At 49.2% G+C, this 23,844-nt stretch overlaps 1 protein-coding gene across 3 annotated transcripts in view; it reads left to right on the forward strand.

The window, feature by feature from the left end:
• Positions 1 to 587: 587 nt before the first annotated feature.
• The window catches only part of PER1 (period circadian regulator 1), a 31,746-nt gene continuing 8,489 nt past the window's right edge, over positions 588 to 23,844 (forward strand). Inside the window, exons 1-17 of one of the 3 annotated variants that reach the window (XM_070954464.1) lie at positions 588 to 906; positions 6,261 to 6,687; positions 7,463 to 7,561; positions 8,608 to 8,762; positions 9,851 to 9,972; positions 11,463 to 11,664; positions 12,702 to 12,747; positions 13,081 to 13,223; positions 14,818 to 14,896; positions 16,316 to 16,422; positions 16,936 to 17,089; positions 17,639 to 17,747; positions 19,127 to 19,252; positions 19,556 to 19,664; positions 20,461 to 20,617; positions 21,695 to 21,822; positions 22,221 to 22,430. In XM_070954464.1, the coding sequence (XP_070810565.1) occupies positions 6,443 to 6,687; positions 7,463 to 7,561; positions 8,608 to 8,762; positions 9,851 to 9,972; positions 11,463 to 11,664; positions 12,702 to 12,747; positions 13,081 to 13,223; positions 14,818 to 14,896; positions 16,316 to 16,422; positions 16,936 to 17,089; positions 17,639 to 17,747; positions 19,127 to 19,252; positions 19,556 to 19,664; positions 20,461 to 20,617; positions 21,695 to 21,822; positions 22,221 to 22,430 (2,191 nt within the window). In that variant the 5' untranslated portion in view covers positions 588 to 906; positions 6,261 to 6,442. Of the gene's footprint in view, positions 907 to 3,209; positions 3,307 to 6,260; positions 6,688 to 7,462; positions 7,562 to 8,607; positions 8,763 to 9,850; positions 9,973 to 11,462; positions 11,665 to 12,701; positions 12,748 to 13,080; positions 13,224 to 14,817; positions 14,897 to 16,315; positions 16,423 to 16,935; positions 17,090 to 17,638; positions 17,748 to 19,126; positions 19,253 to 19,555; positions 19,665 to 20,460; positions 20,618 to 21,694; positions 21,823 to 22,220; positions 22,431 to 23,844 lie in introns of those variants that run through there. The other 2 variants (XM_070954465.1, XM_070954466.1) reach the window with 2 other exon arrangements.

Genomic DNA, 23,844 nt, shown 5'->3' on the forward strand with positions numbered 1-23,844 from the left:
GCTAAGTGTGATTGGACACAGGAGGGAATTTATCTTTGTGGCGCATCAGCAGGGGGTTGGACTAGATGACCTCTGAGGTCCCTTCGAACTAATTGGCCAAGTGTGATTGGTACACAGGAGGGACTTTATCTTTGTGGCGCATCAGCAGGGGAGTTGGACTAGATGACCTTACGAGGATCCCTTTCCCACCCTGTCACCCCGTTTGATTACCGATGCCTTCCGCAACCTGCCAGATCCAACGCCCGGACGGAGGGCGCCGGGTTGACGTTCCACCCTCTCCTTTTCCTTCCCACCGCAGGCTACACTTGAGTCCGCCCCCTCTCTCTTTCTTTCTCTCTTCTCCCCCCCCCCGCTCCGCCCCGCTCTTAATTATGCAGTCGGGAACAACGCCGCCGCCCGATTGGCCCGTCCCGTCCAGCCAATGAGCGGGCCGCGGGGCCTCCTGGTGGCAGCGCCACGGTACACGTGCGAGCTGGGCGTGTAAGCGGAGCCCAGCTGGGCGGGGGGAGGAGGCGAGCGCTTTGCTTTTCTCGGCTTATACAAAACGCGCCGCCTCCTTCTTGCCAGAGCCAGAAGCGGTTGAGTCGGCCAAGGGCAAGGAGCTCTGTTGCTGCTGCTGCTGCTATTACTGCTGCTGTTGCTGCTGCTGCTGGTGCTGCTGTTTCTGCTGTTGCTGCGGCTTCTCGGTCGCCCGCAGGAGAAAGGAGAATGCCCGCGGTCAGCGAGGGAACCACCGCCAACTGGTCGCGTGGAGCCGGCGAACAGTTCGCCCCGGCTCAGGCTTGCGTCGGATAAAGCCCAGGATCCCACAACCTCCCCTTTCCCCCCAACCAACCGCCCCCCCAGGAAAGAATCGATCGCCTCCCTCTTTTTTTCCTCCCCCACCACCCCACCTGCTGATCCCCCGTGAGTAGTTTAAAATATTATATTTTTTTTTTCATTGTTGTATATTCTGTATTTGATATCTTAAGCTGTATCTATCTATTCATACAAAGCATACATATTAGAATATATAAATACATATTTAATATCTTAAACTATTTATACAAAGGATATATATTAGAATATATAAATATATGTTTAATATCTTAAACTATATCTATACAAAGGATATTTATTATAATCTATAAATATATATTTAATATCTTAAACTATATAAAGGATATATATTAGAATATATAAATATATGTTTAATATCTTAAACTATATCTATTTATACAAAGGATATTTATTATAATCTATAAATATATATTTAATATCTTAAACTGTATATATTTATACAAAGGATATTTATTATAATCTATAAATATATATTTAATATCTTAAACTGTATATATTTATACAAAGGATATATATTATAATCTATAAATATATATTCAATATATTAAACTATTTATTTATACAAGGGATATATATTATCTATAAATATATATTTAATATATTAAACTATATACAAAGGATATATATTATATATAAATATTTAATATATTAAACTATATCTATTTATACAAAGGATATATGTTATAATATATATATATTTAATATATTAAACTATATCTATTTAAATATAAATATATTTATTCAAAGGATATATATATCTATATATATATCTATATATATATCTGTCTTCTTGGAAGATTTTAAGCTAGGATTTTAACCAGAATTTTAAACATTTTAACTAACTTATTTAACATGACACGGGGAAAACACCCGAGATTTTAATTTTTTGCCTCTATCTATCTCTATCTCTATCTCTATCTCTATCTCTATCTCTATCTCTATCTCTATCTCTTTCTCTCTATATCTATATCTATCTATCTATGTTTTCTTTTCTTTTCATAGGCCTTTACATGCATTTCTCTCTAGCCAGGTTCTTCCTACATAAACCAAGATTTTTATGCAGCCCTAGTTCAGTGAAATCCCAATCCACTAGTTTCTAGGCTTTTTTTTTCATATATATATATCCTTTGTATAAATATATTTGTATAAACATATTTATATTTACTTTGAATAAATATATTTGTATAAATATATAAACATATTTATATTTAAATATATATATATATATATAGTTTAATATATTAAATATATATTTAAGATATTTAAATATTTATATATATATGTATCTGACGACGGGTGTGCAAATATATTTATATTTAAGTATATATATATATATATATAGTTTAATATATTAAATATATACTTAAGGTATTTAAATATTTTTATATGTTTAAATATCTTAATATTTAATATGTTAGACTATATATAATATAGTTTAATATATTAAATATATATTAAACTATACGATAAGGATATATATATATCCTTTGACAATGGGCGTGCAAAAGAAAAGTGGGCATGCAAAAAGTGCTCGTGCAAGAAAGCGGAGGGGTGTGCAAATCCAGCCATTTGGGGAAGTGGGAAGGTGGGGGGGGGGGCTTCCGGATCTGGCTGGCGATCTAGCCGGCTGGCTTAGCTGGGAGAAGCACCTGATTTAAGGTGGCTCAGCGGCATCCAGAAAAGCTCGGCAGTTCGAATCCCCTTGTACAAAGGTCTCTTGCCTGATTGAGCAAGGAGGAGGTGGGGGTTGGACTAGATGACCTCCCAAGATCCCTTCCAACTCTTGTTAACGGTGAAAGGGCCTGATTTACAGGTGGCTCCAGTAGCCAAGACGCTGAGCTTGTCGATCAGAAAAGTCCCCCTTGTACAAGTCTCTTGCTTGCTTGAGCATTGGGGGCGGGTTGGACTAAATGACCTCCCGGGGTCCCTTCCGACCCTGTTACGGTGAAAGGGCCTGATTTAAGGTGGCTCCAGTGGCTAAGATGCTGAGCTTGTCGATCAGAAAAAGTCCCCCTTGTACAGGTCTCTCGCCTGTACAAAGTGGGGGTGGACTAGATGACCTCCCAGGTCCCTTCCAATTCCCTTAAAAGTGGGAACCCCGCCTTAAGAGAGGGTTCCAGAATGGCGGCGGCAGCGGCTGTAGCCGTGGCTGGCAAGCCCAGCTCGGGCATCACGTGGGCCGGGGCAGGGAACAAAATGTTCTCTCCGCCAAACGCCGCTTTCGTAATCCGGGAAAGGGGGGGGCAGGCGCTGCGAAGCACCCGTCTCGGCCATGTGCTGCAGGCGGGGCCGGCAGGAGAAGGATGGAGGGAGGGGAGAGGAGGGGGAGACGGAGGGAAGGGACCGTCTGTTGGCCGTCTTGCAAGACGGAGAGGATGGGGGGGTCTGAAAGGAGGGTCAGTCTGCGTGGCCGCGAGGAGAACCCCCCCACCCGCCCCGAGGAAGATGGAGAAGCAGCAGGAGGAGGTTCGGTGTCAGCTGCTTTCTATGCCACTTTCCCTTTTGATCTGTTTTTTTAGGGTGGGGCGGGGGTAGGTTTGGGACCCGCCTATTTGCCCTTGCCTCGGGCAAGGGTGGGGTGGACTAGATGACCTCGAAGGGCCCTTCGTGCCCTAGGATTCTGTAGAAGGGCAAACCTGGCGGTGGGAAGGAGTGGGGGGAGGGGCGTTTCAAGGGAAACGGCTTATTTGTCCTGCCTCGGGCAAGGGAGGGGTGGATTAGATGACTTTGAAGGGCCCTTCCTGCCCTAGGAGTCTATGTGGGGGGGCGGCAATCGGAGGGGTGTTTTGGGGGTGTCTCTGGATGAGTTTCCCCCTCCCCACTTGTCAAAGCCCACCTAATAAAGCAGAGAGGTCTGAGTCTTCGGAGAGGGGCGGCATATAAATCAAATTAAATTAAATTAAATTTTTCTCAATGTGGGTCACTTTGAAGAAGGAGGGTGGACTTCAGTTCCCAGGATCCCCCAGGAAGCTCTGTTTCTCCCCCCACCCTCCCGACCCCCCCTAAGGGGATTCTGGGAGTTGAAGTCCATCCTTCTGAAAAAGTTTGCCGAGAAAGGGAGTCTCGGGGGCTCTTCCCATACAGGGGTGGGATTCACCGATCGTCACTCCCCTCTCTATGGTCAAAATTGGGGGGGGGGCTGGCCAGCTGAACCCCCCCCCAAAACAAACCCATTTCCGGCCCAGCTCCCTCCCTCCGTCGGCAAACAGGTCCCACTGTAATGCTGATCGGGATTTGGGGGGGGGGGGTCTCATAAAAAAAACCCCAGTGCAGCTTTCAAAGAAACGGTTTGGTGCTTGGATTTTCCCCAACTTTTTGGGGGTGCCCAGCAAACACAACTTGTTGTTGTTGTTGGGTTGTAAGACAAAATGGTTTCTTTAAACCCAGCTTTAAAGTTATTTTTTTTAAAGAAAATTCCCCTTGCCTTTTATAGAATTTCCTGTTCGGGGAGGGGGGAAAAAAAAGGTACATCCTGTACTAAGACGGGTTTGTTGTGACATTTTTTGCAGCTCGGCTGGGAGTTGACAACTGCAATCGCCTACACGTATCGCTAGGCACGGCGTTCTAATTTTAAACCCCACCTCCCCCAATCCCCGGTGCCCTTTGAAAGGCTGGTACTACAGGGCCCATGCTCCCCAGCCGCGGGGCAGCTGTGGGGACGCTTGCTGGAGAGTAGGAGGATGGTTTTAAGCGCCCTCCTTTTTTTTTTTTGCGGGCTCGGTTTGGGAGGCTTTTGCAAGGATTTGCTGGTGTTTTGACAGCTGTCTTGGTGGCTTCAAAAAGAAGCAGGAGTAAGGGGGTTTCTTTGTGAGTTGGCAGTGTGATTGTGTGTGTGTGTGTGTTTTGGCTGGGAGGAGGGCGGGGCTTGTTTGCACTGCTAATGACTAGGTTGGATGTGAGTCTGCCTTTAAAAACCGGCTTTTGTTTCGCAAATATTCACAGTCTTTTCCACAGTCTTTCCTTTGCAAGGGAAGTTTGATTCCAACTTTCGCAATTGAAAGGTATCTGGACTTCAACTCCCAGAATTCCCCAGCCAGCTGAGCTGGCTGGGGAATTCTGGGAGTTGAAGTCCACATTTCCCTGGTTGACAAACAGTGCTTAAATCCCAAAGAAGGAACATAGATTGAATCGTTCGCTTACAACTTTGTTTAACAATGCTTCAAAGTTATGACAGACTCGGGGAAGTGACTTATGACCCTGTCCTCGGAGTTATGACTGTTGCAGATACCACCAATCCTCCCCCTGCCCCCCCCCCATTGCAAATTTGCGTACTGGCTCCCCTTTTTGATGGTTTGAGATCAACTTGAGCCAACCTTCCGGGCTAGCCTCCGACGAGCAGAATCAATTTTGGGGGAGCCAGATTCGCTTATACAGCCGCACGATTCACTTAATGACTGCACCGTTTGCTTAATGACCGCCGGAAACATGGTCGTAAGTCAAGGACCATTTAGCAAAATCAATTGGGGAGGCCAGATTCGCTTAACGAGGCCAATGAGCGCGGTAATAATGCTCATAAAATTGAGCCCAGTCGCCTGATCGCTCACTTAGTGACTAAAATTACAGTCGCAACGATGGTTATAAATGGAGGACCGCCTAGATCTTTGCGATCCTTGTATCAGGGGGAGGCAGAAAACTCTGTTAGATCAAAACCTGAGATCGGCCTGTAGATTTAAACTCGGGGGTGGGGTGGGGTGATTACAAGATGAGATCCTGGAGGCTGGATCCAGTCACCGCCGGCTCCTTGAATCCATCATCAGCTCCTAGGAAGCGAGTTTTATTTTGCTTAGTAAGAACTTGAGAAAGCAAAGCAAAGTTTTAAGCACTAACAGTACAGTGCTGGCTGGGGGATGCTGGGAGTTGAAGTCCGCCCATCTTCAAGTTTCCCAAAATGGTGGTGTGGGAACCAGATTTTAGCAGCATTGCAAATAGAGACGTTCTAAGGCAGGTGTCGGCAATCCCTGGCTCTGGAGCCGCATGTGGCTCTTTCATCCCTCTTTACTCAAAATATGCGTCACAACTGCCAATGTGTGATACCCGCTGGCACACAATTTATTGAGCTTTTTGACCCCCGGTAGGCTAACCAGTCCAACAAAAGAAAAGTTTCAGAAGAAAACAGAACATTTAATTCAACTACATATACTAGTTTTGTGGCCGGTGAGGAAATAGTCAGGCACGGGAAGGATTTTGTGGCTCCCGGTGTTTTATTTTCTGTGGGAAACGGGTCCAAATGGCTCTTTGAGTGTTTTAAGGTTGCTGATCCCTGTTCTAAGGGCTCACCTTTGACCTCAGCAATGGAAGGGAACACCATTGGGCGGGGATTCGGCTAGGGGAAAGGGCACCAAGGGGTGATCTTCCTGCACAAAGTTCTATTTTATATTTGTGGATTTATTTTTATTTTCTTTTTACGTCTTTCCTTGTAGGCCTTCTGTACGAAATGAGTGCTCCTGAATGAAACTGCTTGGCCCCCCGCAGCCCCCTACGAAGAAGGTGGTTCCGTTTTCGCTGGCAAAGCTCCCCGTCTCTCTCTCTCCACCCGGGATTTATAGCGTTGAGCGCCCTGTTATTTCTTCCGAGGCCAAGGCTACATATTCCACAAGCAGGCATGAGTGCCGGGTGCGAATCCAGCCCAAACAGTGGGGGCGGGAGCAGTAGTGGCAGCTCCGGCGCCCCCCGCAGGACACGGGCTCCTCGTGGGAGCGACGCCCAGGGCCAGACCACCGACGACATGGACATTAACAGCAACGGCTCCAGCGGCAACGAATCTCACGGCGATTCACACAGTAGTTCGCACAGCAGCGGCAACGGAAAGGACTCGGCTCTCCTGGAGACCACGGAGAGCAACAAGAGGTAGGGAGAGGGGGTCTGTCCTTGGCTTATGACCAGAATGAATTTCCCTCGCTAAGCAAGACGGGTCTGAAGTGAATTGCGTCCGATCTTACGGCCTTGGGCTGGGTTTTTTTTTTTGCCACGATGGTTAAGCCAATCCTGGTAGTCGTTAAGCGAATTGTGCGTCGTTAAGTGAGCCCAGCTTTCTTCCTTGACGGAAGCTGGCTGGGAATGTCACAAATGGGGGGTGGGTCTTGTGACTGCAGGACACCGCAACAAATTTTAACATGCCCACATTTTAATCACGTGACTGGGGAATGCCGCAACGGTCATAAGTGTGAGGATGTCGTTAAGTCAGTTTTTTCCAGGGCTGTTCTAAGCTTGAACGGTCACTCAATGACAGGTTGTAAGTTTGAGGACTACCTGTAAAGCCTGGGTCATCCCAGAATTGGATGGTACAGCTAGTCCTCAATTTACGACCATTTGCTTAGCCACCGTTTCAAGTTACGACGCCGCTGGAAAAAGGCGACTTAACAAACGGTCCCTGCGCGGGACCCCCGGTCCGATGATCGCGACTTTCCCAGCCTGCGTCCGACAAGCGAAGCCAATGGAGGACATCCGGATTCGCTTAACCACCGGGTGACTCGCTTAACGACGGGGGCAAAAAAAATAGTTGTAAAATCAGGCACAGTCGTGTGTGATGACTCGTTTAACAACTGCCTTGCTTAGCAACGGGAGTTTTGCTTCCAGTTGTCGTAAGTCGAGGACTTAACCTGTTCCCCCATCTCTTCCCCAGCTCCAATTCACAGAGCCCGTCTCCTCCCAGCAGCTCCATCGCCTACAGCCTTTTGAGTGCCAGCTCGGAGCAGGACAATCCCTCTACTAGTGGCTGCAGGTAAACTGGGATGGGCAGGTGGGACCTTCCCAGAACGCACCTGTGTGCCACACAGTTCTGGAGAATGAGCGGGCAGGAATGTTTAGCAGGGAGAGAGAGCAAAGTTGGGGGGGGGGGGGGAAATCTGAATTTGCGTCCTCTCCAGGGAAGTAAATAAGAATATTGACTTTACTCCAAGGAAGTACAGAAGAATATTTACAATTATGACTCTTTTTTTTTTTTTACGATCGGTTGGACTTGCGCTCCCCGAATTCCTGAGCCAGCATGGCCAGCTGAGGAATTCTGGGAGTTGAAGTCCAGAGATCATAAAGGGGGCCATAGCCTCCTAATCCCCCCGTTTATAGAAGAATGTAAAGATAACAGAAAACGGGGGAAAGGATGGGAAATCTGACATGACTACCGTTTGACCAGGATGATATAAGGGTGTCTTTCGTGGGGGTGGACTAGAAGACCTCTAGGGTCCCATCCCTATGATGTGATATCATAGCAGCATGAAAGAAAGAGAGCAAAAGGGATACTTATTGCAAACTATTGGGTCGAGATGATTATTTTTGTTTTTTTAGTTCATTTAATAAATTGCTTGAAGTATCAAGCAAACTTTTGGTGCCTTGTTCTCAATAGTATAGACAATTAAAATAGAAATGTTGAAACCGAGAGCATTAACATTAAAAAATTAACAACAAACTACACCTAATCCTCAGCTTAGCCGCGGTGCGGTGGCCTAGAGGTGGAGCTCTCTCGCCTCACAATCAGGAGGCTGTGAGTTCGATCCTAGATAGAGTCAGATATTTCTCTCTCTCTCTCTCTCTCTCTATCGGCACAATGAGAAATATATCTGCTGAACAAAACTCCTCCTTGGCAACAGGCAGGGCATCCGGCCAGTAAAACACTCAGCTCCATTCAGTTGCCCAGGCTCTACTCCACAAGGGATTATGGGGGTTGTTAAATGAAGGTGATGATGATTGTGTGACACAGAGAAACAACACAGTCTTAGTTCGGATGTAGTAGATGACCGGCCTCTCCTTTTTTTGCCTCCCCCCCTGCAGCAGTGAGCAGTCGGCCCGCGTGAAGACGCAGAAGGAGCTGATGAAAGCCCTCAAAGAGATGAAGATCCGTCTGCCCTCCGAGAAACGCAGCAAGGGGAAGTCGGGCACGCTGGCCACCCTCCAGTATGCCCTCTCCTGCGTGAAGCAGGTCCAAGGTGGGTCATTTCCCGCTTCAACCGGGGCTGCTTTACGATGTGGGGACTTCAATTCCCAGAATTCCCAGGGAATTGAAGTCCACCTATCTTAAAGCAGGCTGGCTGAGGAATTCTGGGAGTTGAAGTCCACCCATCTTAAACTGACTAGAGAATTCTCAGACTTGGCGGCCATCCATTTTAAAGCAGGCTGGCTGAGGAATTCTGGGAGTTGAAGTCCACCCATCTTAAACTGACTAGGGAATTCTCAGACTGGAAGGCCGTCCATTTTAAAGCAGGCTGGCTGAGGAATTCTGGGAGTTGAAGTTCATACTTCTTCAAACTTGAAGGCGGGGGAATTCTGGGAGTTGAAGTCCACGCATCTTAAATTAAACTGACTAGGGAATTCTCAGATTTGAAGGCCATCCATTTTAAAGCAGGCTGGCTGAGGGATTCTGGGAGTTGAAGTTCATACTTCTTCAAACATGAAGGCCGGGGAATTCTGGGAGTTGAAGTCCACGCATCTTAAATCAAACTGACTAGGGAATTCTCAGACTTGAAGGCCGTCCATTTTAAAGCAGGCTGGCTGAGGAATTCTGGGAGTTGAAGTTCATACTTCTTCAAACATGAAGGCCAGGGAATTCTGGGAGTTGAAGTCCACGCATCTTAAACTGACTAGGGAATTCTCAGATTTGAAGGCCGTCCATTTTAAAGCAGGCTGGCTGAGGAATTCTGGGAGTTGAAGTTCATACTTCTTCAAACATGAAGGCTGGGGAATTCTGGGAGTTGGAGTCCGTCCATCTCCTAGTGGCCTAGTTTGAGAACCAACTGCTCCAAGGAGCGGCCTAGTGACTTGTAAGGGGGAACCGCCAGCCTTTCCCGAGCGAGCCACAACCTCACACCACGAGGGCTTTGGGTCGTGCCGCATCCCAAGGGGTTCCCCAGTATGGAGAATGGGTTATTTTCCTCTTGGAAAATGGAGGTTCAGGCTGCCTGCTGCGAGCCCCGGCCCCAGGCGAAGATCAATAGCGAGGTGGGGCGGCCTATAAATTGAAATAAATCCAGATTCTCATGCTGATCGACTTCTTCTTGTTTTTCCCCCCGCCGTTTAGCGAGCCAGGATTACTATCAGCAATGGAGCATCGACGACAGCCAGACCTGCACTCTGGATATGTCCACCTACACCATCGAGGAACTGGAGAACATCACGTCCGAATACACCCTCAAAAATCCTGTGAGTCTGGCTGCCTTGAGCTTCCTTCCCCGAGGACAGGCAGTCCTCGCTTAGTGACCATTCCAAGTTTGCAACGACGCCGAAAAAAAAGCCACCGGGGACCATGTTTTTTGTCGCACTTAATGACCGTTTGCAGCGTGGTCACGGGATGACAAAAAAATTCGGACTCTGGGCAAACTTGACTCCTATTTATGACGGTTGCAGCTTGTGTCCGTTCCCCCCCTCCCCCACTCCGGGATCACTTGATCCCCTTTTGCGACCGACTTGACAAGCCAAGTCAGTAGGGAAGCCAGATTCGCTTAACGACTGTGTTACCCACTTAACGACCACAACAAAAAAAGGTGGTAAAATCAGGAGCCCTTCACTTAATGACACATCCCTTGAGTGACTAGAAGTTGTGGTCTCCAAACTTGGCCACTTTAAGACTTCTGGACTACAATTCCCAGAATTCCTCAGGCTGGCTGGCTGAGGAATTCTGGGAATTGAAGTCCAGAAGTCTTAAAGTCGCCAAATTTGGAGACCCCTGGACTAGAAGTTGTCCTAATTTTGGCCGTAAATCAAGGACCCTCTGAGGTAAAACATCCTCTGAAAACTCTTCACCGAACCTCTCACAAGGCAGTTTAAATAGCATTGCTTATTCCGGCTATATTCTGTCTACCATCATCTTTAATTGAGAGTTGATGTTAGTGTCACAATAAATGTTGTGAGTCCAAAACTGAGGGAGATCCTTCCACCCAGAGCAGGATGCTGTTGGGTCAGTCTAGATATCCCCCCAAGTTTGTTGCAGGCACAACATGAAGGATTTCTTCCTCCTCTTGGGGGCGACTCTTGATGGTTTGCCATTGCTATGTTCTCAGATATCAGGACTAAGGCATGGGCTTTGGGGTTGATGGGTCTGATTTCGTGGCCTCTAAATATGCTGGACTCCAGTCCCATCCTCCCCAACCAGCCTTAGACTCTGCCAGGAACTGTTCAGCCTGACTCCCCACTCCCATGTTTCTGGGCCCAGAATAACTTCTAGGGCAGGCCTTGGTCACTTTGAGAATTGTGGACTTCAACTCCCAGAATTCCCCAGCCAGCTTCCCCCCCACCTCCCCACTTTGCTGAAGTCAAGATATATTACGTTTATTGCATACCCACCATCTGTTAAGAAAATTATCCCCTCTGGCTGGCTGAGGAATTTTGGGAGTTGAAGTCCACAAGTTGTAAAGTTACCCAAGGTTGGAGACCCCTGATTTAAGACTTGTGGACTTCAACTCCCAGAATTCCCCAGTCAGGTCTTTCGTTTCACTTTGCTTGAAGTCAAGATATATTACGTTTACTGCATACCCACCATCTGTGAAGAAAGTTACCCTATGTGGCTGGCTGGGGAATTCTGGGAGTTGAAGTCCGCAAGTCGTAAAGTTACCCAAAGTTGGAGGCCCCTGTTTTAGGGAGCGTCTTCCATAGCTCAACCCCTTTCCTGTTTTCTTCCGGTTTGCCAAAAAAAGGACACCTTCACAGTCGCCGTGTCCTTCACCACGGGGAAAATCCTTTACATCTCCGACCAGGCGGCCTTCATCCTGCGTTGCAAGAGAGAGGTCTTCAAGGGGGCGAAGTTTGCCGAGTTTTTGGCCCCCCAAGACGTCAGCATCTTCTACGGCTCCACAGCTCCGTACCACCTGCCTTCCTGGGGCGCCTGCCCCTCTGCCAGTAAGTGGGCGATCGCTCGCGAGCTTGTGAGGGGGGGAGGGGACTCTTGAAGCCCACCAATCTTTGAACCGTTGCTATCGAGACGATCCTGGTGGCAGGAGGGATGATAACAGCTGTCCTTTGATGGGTATCCAAGACCTCTAGGAGAGTTGGACTAGCGGTTAAGGCACCAGGTTAGGAAGGAAGAAACTGGGAATTCTAGTTCCGTTATAGCTGTGAAAGCCATCTTTGGTTGACTTTGGGCCAGTCACCAGGGGATCGGGAGTTCTAGTCCCACCTTAGGCATGCAAACTGGCTGGGTGACTTTGGGCCCATCACCAGGAGACTGGGAGTTCTAGTTCCACCTTAGGCATGAAAGGCATCTGGGTGACTTTGGGCCCATCACTCTCTTTTAGCCCAATCTACCTCACAGGGTTGTTGTAAGAAAAATAGGAGGAAGCAATGTTAGCTATATTGGTTGTCTTTGAGTTATTAAAATATAGGTAGCCCTCACCTTACAACAGTTTGTTTAGTGATTGTGCAGAGTTACAACGGCATTGAAAAAAGCGACTTATGACCGTTTTTCACACTTAACGACCGTTGGGGCATTCCCCACGGTCTTGTGATCCAAATTCGGCCGCTTGGCAACAGACTGCTATTTATGACGGTTTGCAGTGCCCCGGGGGTCACGCGATCCCCCTTTTTGGCAACCTTTTGACAAGCCAGATTCACTTAACAACCTGTCCTGCTAACTTAACAGGTCATAAAACGGGGCAAAAGTCACTTCACAAACGTCTCCCTTAGTTAGCAATTGGGCTCAATCGTGGTCGTAATTCGAGGACTATCTGTAATAAAGGCAATGTTTTAAAACGAAAATGTTTTAAAATCCCTGTTGCTTTGGACATTTAAAGCTCTTTGCCTTTAATGCTGTTCGTCGGACGAGACCGGAGGCCCGAGCGAGGAATTTGGGAAAAAAAGCCTCCATTTTTTTCAATTTCTCAGGCCAAAGGGTGTTGACCGCTGGCCGCAATTTTCTTTCTCCCTTTCTCAAACTGCAGCCGCCATGGATTACACCCAAGAGAAATCCGTCTTCTGCCGCATCAGGTGAGTTGCGTCGCCCCGGGGCTGGATTAGAACTCGGCTCTTCGGGCTGAAAATTCCTCCCTCACCTTCTTTCGCATCCAAAGCCCGGCCTGGCCTTAAAAAGAGCCTCATTAACGGTCCAGCTAACCGGACAGACGAAAAGACTTAGAAAGAGATCCCGGAATCCCCCTGGGGAGAGGGAGATCCCTGTGGGGAGAAGGTGGAGCCCCCCCCTCCCCGGGAGGTGGGAGGAAAGATGGCGGAGGGGCTGGACATCCCCCCCTCCCCTCTTGCTCTGCCGCTCGTCCTGGTCTCCCTTGGCCTTTGGTCTTATTGCAGGCGTTTGTTTCTCAGCGGAGCCCACGCTGGAGGACGGGAGCTGCGCTATTACCCTTTCCGGCTGACCCCTTACCTGACCAAGGTGCGGGATTCGGACAGCGCCGAGGGACAGCCCTGTTGCCTGCTTATCGCCGAGCGCATCCATTCGGGCTACGAAGGTAAGAGCCTGGGGGAAGTCCAGGGGTGGCCTGGCTGGGCTCTCTTCCCCTTTTCCTGGGAAATCCCATTTTACTATTTGGGAGCAACGCCTCCGGATCTTACGAGAAGCAGTTGGGTATCGGATCTCTCGGAGGAATTTTTAAGAGGCTTTGCCTGGTTTTGAAACTTTTAAATCAGCTGGAGCTACAAGATCGTCCGTCGTACCGTCGCGACGTCAGCTCCGCCCTCCTCTAAAGATCTCTCTGGTTTTCAATTTTGAACTGCTTTCCTGTGGATTTTCTTTTTTTTTTTTTACCGCCACTCAGAGGTGCCTTATGGGGGAGATGGGCGGCGTGTAGAAGGAAGAAGGAGGGGAACAAACAGGATGGAAGGATAACGGGAGGGAGCGAGGCAAGGAAGAGGGGGAAGAAAGAAAAGAAAGAAAAACAGGATGATAATGAAGAGGGTGGGAAGAGGGGGAGGGAGGGCGGAAGGAAGGAAGGTGAAGGGGAGAAAGGGAGGGAGGAAAGGAAGGAAGGAAAAGAGGAGTGAGCCAAGAAAGAGAAGGAAGGAAGGAGAAGGGGAGAGAGGAGAGGAAGGAAGGAAAAAAGGGAGTGAGCCAAGAAAGAGAAGGAAGGAGAAGGGGAGAGAGGAGAGGAAGGAAGGAAAAGAGGGAGTGAGCGAAGAAAGGAAGGAAGGAGAGGAGAGGAAAAGAAGGAAGAGAGGAAGTGAAGGAAGGAAGGTGAAGGGGAGAATGGGAGGGAGGAAAAGAAGGAAGGAAAAGAGGGAGTGAGCCAAGAAAGAGAAGGAAGGAAGGAGAAGGGGAGAGAGGAGAGGAAGGAAGGAAAAGAGGGAGTGAGCCAAGAAAGAGAAGGAAGGAAGGAGAAGGGGAGAGAGGAGAGGAAGGAAGGAAAAAAGGGAGTGAGCCAAGAAAGAGAAGGAAGGAGAAGGGGAGAGAGGAGAGGAAGGAAGGAAAAGAGGGAGTGAGCGAAGAAAGGAAGGAAGGAGAGGAGAGGAAAAGAAGGAAGAGAGGAAGTGAAGGAAGGAAGGTGAAGGGGAGAATGGGAGGGAGGAAAAGAAGGAAGGAAAAGAGGAGTGAGCCAAGAAAGAGAAGGAAGGAAGGAGAAGGGGAGAGAGGAGAGGAAGGAAGGAAAAAAGGGAGTGAGCCAAGAAAGAGAAGGAAGGAAGGAGAAGGGGAGAGAGGAGAGGAAGGAAGGAAAAGAGGGAGTGAGTGAAGAAAGAAGGAAGGAGAGGAGAGGAGAGGAAAAGAAGGAAGAGAGGAAGTGAAGGAAGGAAGTAGAAGGGGAGAATGGGAGGGAGGAAAAGAGGAAGGAAGGAAAAGAGGGAGTGAGCCAAGAAAGAGAAGGAAGGAAGGAGAAGGGGAGAGAGGAGAGGAAAAGAAGGCAGAGAGGGAATGAAGGGAGGAAGTAGAAGGGGAGAATGGGAGGGAGGAAAAGAGGAAGGAAGGAAAAGAGGGAGTGAGCGAAGAAGGAAGGAAGGAAGGAAAGAGAAGGGGGAACTTCAAAACTCTCAAAAGACTTTTGCAAATGAAAAATGTGTGTGTGCCCGGAGCGAATTGTCTTCATTTGTGCCTTCGATTTTTTTTACTTCCAGCCCCCAGGATTCCTCCCGATAAACGCATCTTCACCACCAGACACACCCCCAGCTGCTTGTTTCAGGACGTGGATGAGCGGTAAGGACCTGGGGGGGGGTCCCCGGTAGTGGCGGTCGGGGGTCCCTGGGGGTCCCTGATCCAAGTCGCCTGATAGAAAAGGAGGAGTTTGGGGTGAGTTACCTTGGGGTGGGTGGGTGGGTCTCCCTTTTGTTACTTTTAGGATTTAGATAGCCCTCAAATTACGAATGGTCGCTTATTATTTTGGTCTAGTGGTTAAGGCATCAGACAAAAAAAAAAAAAAAACCAGGAGACCGGGAGTTCTAGTCCCGCCTTAGGCATGAAAGCCAGCTGAGTGACTTTGGGCCAATCACCAGGAGACCAGGAGTTCTAGTCCCGCCTTAGGCATGAAAGCCAGCTGAGTGACTTTGGGCCAATCACCAGGAGACTGAAAGTTCTAGTCCTGCCTTAGGCATGAAAGCCATCTGGGTGACTTTGGGCCAATCACTAGGAGACAGGGAGTTCTAGTCCCGCCTTAGGCATTAAAAGCCAGCTGGGTGACTTTGGCCAATCACCAGGAGACTGAGACTTCTAGGCCCGCCTTAGGCATTAAAAGCCAGCTGAGTGACTTTGGGCCAATCACTAGGAGACTGAAAGTTCTAGTCCCGCCTTAGGCATGAAAGCCAGCTGAGTGACTTTGGGCCAATCACTAGGAGACTGAAAGTTCTAGTCCCGCCTTAGGCATTAAAAGCCAGCTGAGTGACTTTGGGCCAATCACCAGGAGACCGAGAGTTCTAGTCCCACCTTAGGCATTAAAAGCCAGCTGAGTGACTTAGGGCCTATCACTAGGAGACTGAAAGTTCTAGTCCCGCCTTAGGCATTAAAAGCCAGCTGGGTGACTTTGGGCCAATCACCAGGAGACCGAGAGTTCTAGTCCCACCTTAGGCATTAAAAGCCAGCTGAGTGACTTAGGGCCAATCACTAGGAGACTGAAAGTTCTAGTCCCGCCTTAGGCATGAAAGCCAGCTGAGTGACTTTGGGCCAATCACCAGGAGACTGAAAGTTCTAGTCCCGCCTTAGGCATGAAAGCCAGCTGAGTGACTTTGGGCCAATCACCAGGAGACTGAAAGTTCTAGTCCCGCCTTAGGCATGAAAGCCAGTTGAGTGACTTTGGGCCAATCACCAGGAGACTGAAAGTTCTAGTCCCGCCTTAGGCATGAAAGCCAGCTGAGTGACTTTGGGCCAATCACCAGGAGACTGAAAGTTCTAGTCCCGCCTTAGGCATGAAAGCCAGCTGAGTGACTTTGGGCCAATCACCAGGAGACTGAAAGTTCTAGTCCCGCCTTAGGCATGAAAGCCAGCTGAGTGACTTTGGGCCAATCACCAGGAGACTGAAAGTTCTAGTCCCGCCTTAGGCATGAAAGCCAGCTGAGTGACTTTGGGCCAATCACTCACATACCGACCAGCCCGCCTGACAGTTGCCTCTTCTCTCATTCTCAGAGCTGCCCCCCTGCTTGGCTACCTCCCCCAGGACTTGGTTGGGACCCCTGTCCTTTTCTACTTGCACCCTGAGGACCGGCCTCTTATGTTGGCCATACACAAGAAAAGTAAGTATAAAATGAAGCCAGCGCAGTGAGCAAGGCTGGTATTTTAATTTTAATATTTAATTACAGACAGTCCTTGAGTTACAACCGTTTGTTTAGCTAGTGTTCAGAGTTAGAGAACGATACTATGAGGGGAAAAAAAAAATTCGACTTATGATCGGTCCTCGCATTTATGACCGGTCCTCGCGGTTACGACCATTGTGCCATTCCCCCACAGTCATTAGGGCTCTTAGCCACCGGTATGGTCGTCACAACAATCTTTGACGGCCATTTATAACCTCCCCGGCTGGCAAAATGATAAGCTGGATTCACTTAACGACTGCTTGATTCACTTAACGGCAAAAAAAAAAGGTTAGAAGATCAGGTGTGATTCACTCAATGACCACTTTGGAAATTCCAGATGGAGTTAAGGGTTGTAATTTGAGGACGAGCCGTACTAGGCAAATGAAGGGAAGTCCGGGCTAGTGGTCGCTGATCCTGACACCCCCCTCTTCTTCCTCCCCTCCCCTTTTCCAGTCCTGCAATACGCCGGGCAGCCGTTCGACCACTCGCCCATCCGCTTTTGCGCCCGCAACGGCGAATACGTCACCATTGACACCAGCTGGTCCAGCTTCGTCAATCCTTGGAGTCGCAAAGTCTCGTTTATCATGGGCAGGCACAAAGTGCGGACGTAAGTGCGAGACCCGCTTTTGGGGGGGGGCGGCGTCGTGGGAGTTCGGACGGGGCGGATGGGTAATCTTCATCGGGGTGAAGCACCGGGGCGGGCATCCGTTGAAGAGAGCGGGAGAGGGAGGGTCTCCGGGAGAGTGGGAGAGCTTCCCTGGGGAGGGGGAGATGAGGGGGCGGGGCATATCGTGTGGGGTGGGGAGGAGAGGGTTAGTTGACTTCCAAGATGGGGCCAGAGAAGGTCGTCTGGATGGCTGCGGAGTCGGCCTTTCTCAAGCTTGGCCGGATTGAAGATGGGGGGACTTCAACTCCCAGGATTCCCCCAGCCAGCGTTGTATGCTGGTTGGGGAATTCTGGGAGTTGAAGTCCGCCCCTCTTAAAGGACGGTGGATGGGTGGAGCAAGGACAAAGGGAGGGGAAGATGGGGTGGAGAGGAAAGGAAAGGAGGAGAGAGAGGGCCCAACATCCTAACTGGAAGCGGGAAGTGGGTGGGGCTTCCGGAGTGGGGTGCGTGAGATGGGCTCCTTCTCATCGCCTCTCTTGTTGACCTCAGGGGTCCCCTCAACGAGGATGTCTTCACCGCCCCCAAAGTCTTGAAGTCCAAGGCCCTGGATGTGGACATTCAGGAGCTCTCCGAGCAGATTCACCGGCTGCTGCTGCAGGTAAGCCCTCCCCTTCTCCTGTCCTTCCTTTCTTCCTCCCTCCCTCCCTCTTTCACCCTTCTGCCTTCTTTCTTCCTCCTTCCCTTTCTTTCTTTCTTTCTTTCTTTCTTTCTTTCTTTCTTTCTTTCTCTCTCTCTCTCTCTCTCTCTCTCTCTCTCTCCTGTCCTTTCTTCCTCCTTTCCCCTTTCTTTCTTTCTTTCTTTCTTTCTTTCTTTCTTTCTTTCTTTCTTTCTTTCTTTCTTTCTCTCTCTCTCTCTCTCTCTCTCTCTCTCTCTCTTCTCCTGTCCTTCCTTCCTCCTTTCCCCTTTCTTTCTTTCTTTCTTTCTTTCTTTCTTTCTTTCTTTCTTTCTTTCTTTCTTTCTTTCTTTCTTTCTTTCCTTCCTTCCTTCCTTCCTTCCTTCCTTCCTTCCTTCCTTCCTTCCTTTTTCCTTCTTTCTTTCTCTCTGTTTCTCTCTTTCTTTCTCTCCTCCCTCCTTCTTTCCTTCCCTTCTGTTCCTTTATTTCCTTCTTCTCTTCCTCTCTCCTTCCTTCCTCCCTCCCTTCCTCTTCCACCCTTCTGCTTCCTTCGTCCTTCCCCCTCTCTCTTTTTCTTTTTTTCTATCTTTCTTCCTCCTTTCTTTTTCTCTCTTCTTTCTCTCTCTCGTCCTTCCTTCCTCCTTTCCTCTTTCTTTCTTTCTTTCTTTCTTTCTTTCTTTCTTTCTTTCTTTCTTTCTTTCTCTCTCTCTCTCTCTCTTCCTCCTTTCTTTTCCCTCTTTTTCTTTCTCTCCTGCCTCCCTCCCTCCCTTTTCTCCCTCCCTCCTTCCTTCCCTTTTGTTCCTTTATTTCCTTCTTCTCTTCCTCTCTCCTTCCTTCCTCCCTCCCTTCCTCTTCTACCCTTCTGTTTCCTTCCTTTCTCGGTCCCTCTTTTTTTCTTCCTTCCTTCCTTTCTTTCTCTCTCTCTCTCTCTCTTTTTCTTTTTCTCTCTTTCTTTATTTCTCTTTCTTTCCTTCACTCTCCTTCCTTCCTTCCTTCCTTCCTTCCTTCCTTCTCTTCTCCCTCCCTTCCACCTCCTTCCTCCCTTTTCTCCCTCCCTCCTTCCTTCCCTTTTGTTCCTTTATTTCCTTCTTCTCTTCCTTTCTCCTTCCTTCCTCCCTTCCTCTTCTACCCTTCTGTTTCCTTTCTTTCTTTCTTTCTTTCTTTCTTTCTTTCTTTCTTTCTTTCTTTCTTTCTTTTTCTTTCTTTCTCTCTCTCTCTCTCTTTTTCTTTTTCTCTCTTTATTTCTCTTTCTTTCCTTCACTCTCCTTCCTTCCTTCTCTTCTCCCTCCCTCCCTCCCTTCCACTTCCTTCCTCCCTTTTCTCCCTCCCACCGGCTCTAACCCTCCTCCTGTCTCCCTGGGCAGCCTGTGCACAGCAGTGGAGCCCTGGGCCTTTGCAGCAACTCGGCCTCCCACGAGCAGTTCCTGAGCATCGCCTCTTCCAGCGACAGCAACGGCTTCCCCCCAGAGGAGGCCAAGCCTCTCCGACCGGTAAGCGCAGGGGTCCTATCTCCGGGTAGCGGGAGGTCTGCCCAGGGGGCTTTGTCTCCCGGGCTCCTTTGAGAGGGCATTGGCCAAGCGAAAGGAACTCGAAAGTGGCCCCTCTTAGTCCTAGCTCCCCTCCGCCCAACGTGGGGCACTCCCGAAAGAGCCCATCCCGCAAAATATAGAACATGTTTGAGGACTGCCGGATGGCGGTGTGGTGGTGGTAGGGGGATGTCTAGCCTGTCCCATTGGAGGAGAGACTGTGGGGGAATGGGGGCTGTTCTGACTCCGCCTCCCTCTGGATCCCAGATGACCTTCCAGGAGATCTGCAAGGATGTCCATATGGTCAAGAACCAAGGCCAACAGGTCTTCATCGAGTCCCGGGTCAAGCCGCTGCCCATCAAGCCTCCTCGGCCAGGTAAGGAGAGGGCCTCTAATCTCCTCCTCCTCTTCCTCCTCCTCTTCCTCCTCCATCCCTCCTTCTTGCCCTTTTCTTTCTTCTCCAGTTTCACCATCACTTCTCCTCTTCCTTCTTCCCCTTTCTTCCTTCCTCCTTCCCTTCTTCTTCTCTTCCTCCTCCCCGTCCTCCTTCTTGCCCTTTTCTTCTCCTGCTTTACCATGCCCTTCTTCTTCCCCTTCTTCCTCCTTTTCCCTTCTTCTCCTCCCTCTTTTCCTCCTTGCCCTTTTCTTCTCCTGCTTCACCATCTCTTCTCCTTCTTCTTTCCCTTCTTCCTCCTTTTTCTCTTCTCCATCCCTTCTTCTCTTCCCCCTCCTCTTCCTTGCCCTTTTCTTCTCCTGCTTCACCTTCCCTTCTTCTTCCTCCTCCTTTTTCCCCTCCTCCTCCATCCCTTCTTCTCCTTCCCCTCCTCCTCCTTCCCCTTTTCTTCTCCTGCTTCACCTTCCCTTCTTCTTCCTCCTCCTTTTTCCCCTCCTCCTCTATCACTTCTTCTCCTTCCCCTCCTCCTCTTCTTCCTGCTCGCCCCTTTTCTTTCTTCTCGTTGCTTCACCATCCCTTCTTCCTCCCACCTCCCGTCCTCCTCCCCGCCCATTGTACACACAAATCCATGAGCCACTGCGGTGCCTTTCATCCTGGTTATTTTTTTTTTTTTTTTGCAAAATCTCCCTGGGGTTTTCCTCCACCTGCCTTGCGGTCTGGGAAAGCCTCTTCCCTTCCCTGCTTAAGGTTTCTCTTCCTCCCTGCCTTCCTTTTCTAGCTATGAATCCACCCGTCAGTCACACCGGGCGATCCAAGGAGGCCTTGAGGGACGCGGAGAAGAGGTCGCACAAGGCGACCACCTCCGAGGATTCTCTGCGGAAGGAGCCTTCCAACTACTCCTATCAGCAGATCAACTGCCTGGATGGAATTATCCGGTAAGAATTTGGCCGGTGCGCTCATTTGGGGCAGGATGTTTTGCTGTCAATCTTTTGGAAATCTCCCTGAGATTCCTCCTCCCCTCTCCTCACCTGCTCCTTCCTATCTCTGACCTAGCCAGGTGCTCAATTTCTGTCCGCCCCTTTTTTGGAGAAAAGGACAGCCCAGCCCTGAGTTCTCTATTTGATAGAATAGAATAGAATTCTTTATTGGCCAAGTGCGATTGGACACACAAGGAAATTTGTCTGACTCGTTTAGCAATTTGTGCAGGAGAAAGTATCCGAGGGTGGGGATGGAGTCAAAAGAGGAATTGGACTAGAATCCCTACATAGCCACAAGCGAGCTAAGTCCAACCTCCCTTGAATTCTCTGGACCCTTAGCTAAAGCCCTAGCAGGTGCTAACCATTAATTGAAAAGATTCCGGCACATAGGCTTTCAGCAATAAATCAGTTTAGTTAGAAGATTCCTGCACAGAGGCTTTCAGCAGTAAAGTAGTTTAGTTAGAAGATTCCTGCGCAGAGGCCTTCAGCAATAAAGCAGTTTAGTTAGAAGATTCCCGTGCAGAGGCTTTCAGCAATAAAGCAGTTTAGTTGGAAGATTCCTGTGTAAAGGCTTTTAGCAATAAATCAGTTTAGTTAGAAGATTCCTGCACAGAGGCTTTCAGCAGTAAAGTAGTTTAGTTAGAAGATTCCTGCGCAGAGGCTTTCAGCAATAAAGCAGTTTAGTTAGAAGATTCCCGTGCAGAGGCTTTCAGCAATAAAGCAGTTTAGTTGGAAGATTCCTGTGTAAAGGCTTTTAGCAATAAAGCAGTTTAGTTAGAAGATTCCCGCGCAGAGGCTTTCAGCAATAAAGTAGTTTAGTTAGAAGATTCCTGTGCAGAGGCTTTCAGCAATAAAGCAATTTAGTTAGAAGATTCCTGTGCAGAGGCTTTCAGCAATAAAGCAGTTTAGTTAGAAGATTCCCGTGCAGAGGCTTTCAGCAATAAAGCAGTTTAATCGGTCCGTCACTTGTGCACCTAGTCTTCTGCACCTTTGCTGCCTTTTCAAATCTCCCCCCCACTCCTTCCCTCCCTACAGATATTTGGAAAGCTGTAACATCCCCAGCCGGGTGAAACGCAAGTGCGGTTCGTCCTCCTACACCACCTCCTCCAATTCGGACGACGACAAGCAGAAAGTACGCCAACAGGTTGCCGTGCAGAGCAAAGGTGGGTCTCTTTCCCTCCTCGCCTCTCTCTCCCTTCCCCCCCGCCTTTCCGGGCTTCTCCGTGATCCGGCTCCGGAACCCCAAAAGCTTCCTCTCCCTGATCCTCCGCTACTGTTTCCTATTCCTTCGTTCGTGGTTTTGCTGCCTGTCCTGCCTGGGGTCCTCGGAGCTGCTGGTGGCCTCCTCGGAAGAGGGGTTGTCAGGGTTCTCCATGGTCTCCCCATGGTACTGGGGGGGGGGGCTCTTTCCGGCCGCCCCTGTGGCTGCCTCGACTGAGGTTTTGCCATTTTCCAGGTCTGTCTGTGTGTCTGTCCGTCTGGCTGTTCGGCACGTCTCAGGAGCCCTGGGACTCCCCCCCACCCTTGCCTTGAGTTCTAATCCAGCCCTCTCTTTGGACAGATGTGCCCGAGGAGAGGCTGCCGGCCACCGGGAGCCAGCCCGAGAGGAAAGAACCCGGAGTGGCGGCGTCTGCCGCCGCCGTGGTGGGAGGCCCTCTCGCTCCGCTGGCCTTGCCTACTAGCAAAGCCGAGAGCGTGGTGTCCGTGACCAGTCAGTGCAGCTTCAGCAGTACCATCGTCCACGTGGGAGACAAGAAGCCCCCGGAGTCGGGTAGGGGAGGTGGTCCACCCACCTTTTTTGAGAACATCCAGGCCGGGGTAGGGTGGGGGTGGGGGTGGGGTGGGACGACGCGGCAGTCGGGGCCGGTGGGGGGGGGGGAGTCGAGGAAGGGAGACGTGCCGGGAAGGTGTTAGAGACACAGCTTGATGGAGGTAGAGGTGGGGGGGAACGCAGCTCGATGGAGAGAGTGGGGGTCTTCATGAGAAATGGGGGCATTTTGTGCCCCCCCCCGCGGGCTACATCGGGCCCTTTGGACTTCCCTGTCCGGCCCGCGGGAGGTAAATTAGGAATCAAACGTTAAATTACCGTGTTTCCCCGAAAATAAGACCTCCCCGAAAATATTTAAACGCCTGTGCAGCCGGTCCCCCGCCATTTCCTCTGGTTACGGTTAGGGAGACAGAGCTGGAAATCAGGTAAGACGGCAAGAGGAGCCCCTCTTGCTCCACGCGCCCCAAAATAATAAAACCTCCCTGAAAATAAGGCCAAGCGCTTATTTCAGGGTTCAAAAAATAATATAAGACAGGGTCTTATTTTCGGGGAAACACGGTACCTCTAATGTAATCTTCGGTTTACGAGCCCATTGGAGCCCCTAATTTCCCGTTGCTAAGAAGGAGAATTAAGTGAGCTTTGTCCCATCTTACGACCTTCCTTGTTGTCGTTAAGTGAATCACTTGCCGTTGCTAAGTTCGTGCGGGCAAGCCCCCGTCTTGCAACAGTCCGCTTAGTGACCGTTGGGAGTTATGACGGCACCGGAGGGGGGGAAAAAACGGGACTTAGGATGGTTTTTTTTTGAACACTTTTAACGATAGCTGCTTGTGAGGGGATTTTACCTTCGGATGCTTTCGATGGCCGACTCGCAATTATGACGGTCGCCGTTTCCCTCCCCCCTCTGGGGTCACAGGGCAGTCGGATTCACTTAACAACCGCAGTGGCTCACTTTAAGAACTGAAGGGATTCCCTCAGCAAGGTCGTAAAACGGGGCAAAGGTCCCTTGACCTTACGTCGCTTAGCAACGTAAATTGTGGGCTCGGTTGTGGTCGTAAGTCGAGAACTATATTTTTTACCAGTAGCAGCTAATCAAAAATAAAAAGTACCGTCTGCTGCTTTTTACGAATATTATATAAATATTATAATATTTATATTATAATACTTATACAATATAGTAACATGATATAAATAATGTTATAAATATTAATATTGGGAAGAATTCAGTTCAGCCAATCGTTTGGCCCTCCACGACGGTCCCAGTTCTTCGTGTGCATCCCCCACTCTATTTTGGCTTTGGGGACTCATTGCCACTGGATGGCGTGTTGGCCATTTTATTTATTTACTTATTTATTTCTGGTATTTACTTCCTGCCCATTTGGTAGCCAACGACTCTGGGTGGCTTAACAGCATAAAAAGA

The sequence above is a fragment of the Pituophis catenifer genome, unplaced genomic scaffold (genome assembly GCF_029215685.1).
Source record: "Pituophis catenifer annectens isolate HBS135680 unplaced genomic scaffold, rPitCat1.0.hap2 SCAF_15, whole genome shotgun sequence".
Lineage (NCBI taxonomy): Eukaryota > Metazoa > Chordata > Lepidosauria > Squamata > Colubridae > Pituophis > Pituophis catenifer.